This window comes from Parus major, chromosome 7 (genome assembly GCF_001522545.3).
Source record: "Parus major isolate Abel chromosome 7, Parus_major1.1, whole genome shotgun sequence".
NCBI lineage: Eukaryota > Metazoa > Chordata > Aves > Passeriformes > Paridae > Parus > Parus major.
The window spans coordinates 19,207,982-19,211,851 of record NC_031776.1 but is presented as its reverse complement, the minus strand read 5'-3'; the positions used below and the strand labels follow the sequence as shown (position 1 = coordinate 19,211,851).

The 3,870-nt window shown below is 36.0% G+C and overlaps 1 protein-coding gene across 1 annotated transcript in view; it reads right to left on the bottom strand.

Moving 5' to 3' along the window:
* Positions 1-812: 812 nt before the first annotated feature.
* Positions 813-3,870, bottom strand: part of LOC107207239 (sodium channel protein type 2 subunit alpha-like) — a 43,793-nt gene continuing 40,735 nt past the window's right edge. Inside the window, exon 27 of the mRNA XM_033516092.1 lies at positions 813-3,866. Coding sequence (XP_033371983.1) covers positions 3,160-3,866 — 707 coding nt within the window. The 3' untranslated portion in view covers positions 813-3,159. The remainder of the gene's footprint in view (positions 3,867-3,870) is intronic.

The window sequence follows — 3,870 nt, the reverse complement described above, 5'->3', positions numbered from 1 at the left end:
TTGTTAGCAACTATGATATTAAAACACTAGCTATTCTGGATTGAAAAAAACACTCATACCTATTAAAATGAGGTGTAGTTACTAAAAACAAAACGCACATTGTTTTTTAAAGCACAGCATAGTTCAGGGATTTTTCTTCCTGTTAGTTATATTGGCCCAAGTATAGAGCAGCTACTCTTCATAAAAGAAATGAGAACACAAACAAAAACAAATAAAAAAAAGAAGGATTAATTACCCCAAGTCCAGGTCCAATGCACACACTGTGTCCCTTATCCTGCCACCTGTGTGTAGCAACCCCTCGCCAGGGACCCTGTCCGAGCACCTCGGCAAAGGCGTCAGTGGCCTAATGACATCCACTAAAACCTCAAACAGTTGGCAAGCATGGATTTCTTCACAGGGAAAGGGATTAAAGCAACTCTGTTATGCTCCCATGGAGTCATTTTGGTGACAGAACCCAGGTCTCCTATCCCAGGATGAGCAGTGTCTACAGGAGCAGCTGTGGAGCCATCCTGCATTGGACTCACCCAAAAGAGAATATCACTGGAGTTCTTCCTGGGCAACTCAAAAATTTGACAAAAAGACACATAGTTGAAATGTGTTTTTCTCCTGAATTCTAAAAAAATTCCTCTGGCCAGGACAACACCAGAATTTAATTTCATCTTGATGGTGACAAGTTGATACTGGTCTCAGTCATGAAGCAACATGTGATCCAGCTCTCTAAATCACCGCACTGCTGAAGTGGCTCCCCCTAAATTTTACCAATTTGTTAATCTTTATAAACTTCATACAATAAAAGACAAAGACTAAAATAATTACATAAAAAGGTTATCTTTATTCTTTCGGGTTGTTAGCAATGTAATTATTTTTGGTAAAACAATTTCCTGCATGCAGTTCATCAGTACACTATGAGCCAATAATTTCTATAAAAGCAGGAGCCCATCAATATTCTAGTTCTTTTGTAAGAAATGCAAAGTGTTTCACTTCCCATTGCACAAGTTCACTATTCATTCTCACAAAGAAAGATTTTTGAGTAAGAAATTATATTTAAAGTGTTTCTATTGCAGTGTGCACCAATAAGCAAAGCAGATAGTGTGAGATTAACTCTGAGGAAACAACAAGGTTCCTATGACTAAGATTACCCTGAAAATCAACGGACAGGATTGTAACAATAAAAAAGGCCTATCTATGGATCAGAAAAGAATTTGTACTGTCCATTTGTTTTTAAACTACTCCTTATTAAAGGCTGTGTAAAACAATCAGCGGGAATTTTCAATTACATATTTTATATTACTTTTCTGAATGGTAAAGTGTCAAAGACAGCAATAAAAATTAAAAACAACAGGAAAATATGTGTAATTTCTTATAGTAAGTATAAAATCTTATAAAATAAAACTATTTTTAAATAAAAAGAATAGACATATAATTTTTTTCTAGCCCCGTATTTTAAGCCATCTATTTGCCTGTATAGTCCAATACCTTACTGCATATTTGCTGATTACAACACTCACACAAAATAAAATCTTTAATAGCAGCAAACAATTGCTTACTGGTATGAGGAACGATGGTCTTGTCAAACTGTTTTTCTTTTTACCACTTACTTCTCTTCCCATGTTAAATTTTAAGAGCTGTAGGATAATAGCAGCAAGCATGCATCAGTTAGAGCTTCCAATTATTTGAAGTATCACAGAACATATCATAGTATCTATTGAAATGTTGTAAGCTAACTTACTAGGGTACATATTTGACACATATACAGTAATTAGGTCATTGTCTCTTTGTTCAGAAGGGTACCACTGTGTAAAACAACTGATTAAATAACAGAGGGTATTTTACTTACAGGTACAGTGTCAGCCTGAATGCAAAAAAACTCATCTAAACACCAGTGCAGGACAAAGCTGGTTCCAGTACATCTTTTTGGTCATCTCAGCTCTCTACAGAAGGTTACATTACAGTGGAAACTTGACTATATTGCCAAGGGGGTGTCAAAACCACCTCTCTCACGTACATATTTTGTATTTCTATGATCCATCCTTCCAAAGTAGGGAAATTTAAATATGAGGTATATATTAAAGTAGTATTTTTCCCCAAAGGTACTCTGCTATCAATGTATAGCTTTGACTATTTTCCTAAGTGGGATATACTCATGAGAAATCAGAAGTGTAGCAACAGACTTTGGAATAAAGCATGGACATTACTCACAGTATCAAGGGTCAAAACATAGCACATTTTTTAAAAAAATATTATTTTTTATAGGCAGAATTCGGCATTTATAGCTTTTCTGTGAAAAGAATTGCTTCAATGTTTCAGGAATTCGGAGCTAGCTTGTACTTTGAAAGTAATTTTTCCACAGTTTTGCAATTTTCCAAACAGGAGCTCTATGCAGCATAATTTATTTAAACCACTGTATCTGAAATGGACAGTACAATAAATTAAGAACTATTAAAAGGTAATAAAGATAAATATATTAAACTTAAAGGACTAAGGTACCAACCTCTTCTCCGTAAAAATTATTTCCTTGCTTGATTTACTGACAAATTCTCTATCTGGACTCTATTGGTTGTTTCATAGTTTGCTGTTTCTTTTATCTACATCCTGAGGTTCAACAATCTTGAATCCTGTTTTTTTTGCCTTTAGAAGTGGCTTGAAGAGAACTACATTCATATTATGATGCAATAATTACATATTCCTGACATTTGTGTTCCTCTGCACATAAGAGTATTATTTAGTGTTTATCTAAATTAAGAGTAGATTTTGTTTTCTCAGCACAGCAGAATTAATAAGGCAGTATGTTATTCAAAGCAAACGAGATAATGAAAAAGAGCTGACACACATGGAACACAGGAGATGAAATGTACACAGTGGACACACTTATTCCACAGAAGTACAGGCTTATTAGGACCCATTAAGGGTTCCAAGTAGAAATTTTGTGTCTCTCAATTAGTAACAGCTGTTAATCAAAACTATTGCTCTGCAAGTTTGTTTCCTTGTTACAGACCAAGAGTTTACTAGTGAAGGACCATTGTCTTAGATAGGCACTGACTGCAGCAGTCAGTAAGTATGTAAAAACTTAAAATTTTGGCATAATCCTCCAGTAACAGTGCTACTGACAAAAACATATTTTCAAGCTTGTGAACACTCATCACGGATAACCTCTGCCTTTTATTTTTTGTTTCCTCTTCTGTCTTTTCCTTTGTCTTCCTTTTCTGATTTGTCATCTTCATATTTTTCTTTTTCTGGTTTTGTTACACTATCATAAGAAGGCGGAGCTGTGGTGGATGCAGACATATCCATTTTCTCTGGAGATGAGTTTTCACTCAGCTTACCAACAACCATATCGTTTTTGATAAGCTGATCACCCCCATCTTTCTGATACAGAAATGAAAGCTTCTTTACTGACTGTCTTAGAAGATGACGTCTGTAAGCACGCTGAATTATACTGGCAGAAATTTCTTCCTGTTTTCGTTTCAGTGTAGTCGTAATTGGTTCATAGGAAGCTTTAGAGGGATTGGATGCCATAAACCGATCTTCCATCTGTATTCTGAGGGCATCCATCTCCCCACTTTCCCCCAGCACACGCTTTGTGAAAGCAAACAAGATGTCAAGGCAGTGAATTCGGTCACCACTCACCACAGGCAGATCCATTGCAATAAGCTGGACTTTGTTTGGTTTTGGTATATTAAGAGGAGGCTCTAGAGCAGCTGCAAAATCAGACAGTTTGCTATATTCTATGAATTGTGTTGCATCGGGATCAAACTTCTCCCAAACCTCATAGAACATCTCAAAGTCATCCTCACTCAAGGGTTCAGCACTTTCTTCAGTAGCAACACTGAAGTTCTCCAAAATCACAGCAATGTACATGTTCACCACTAC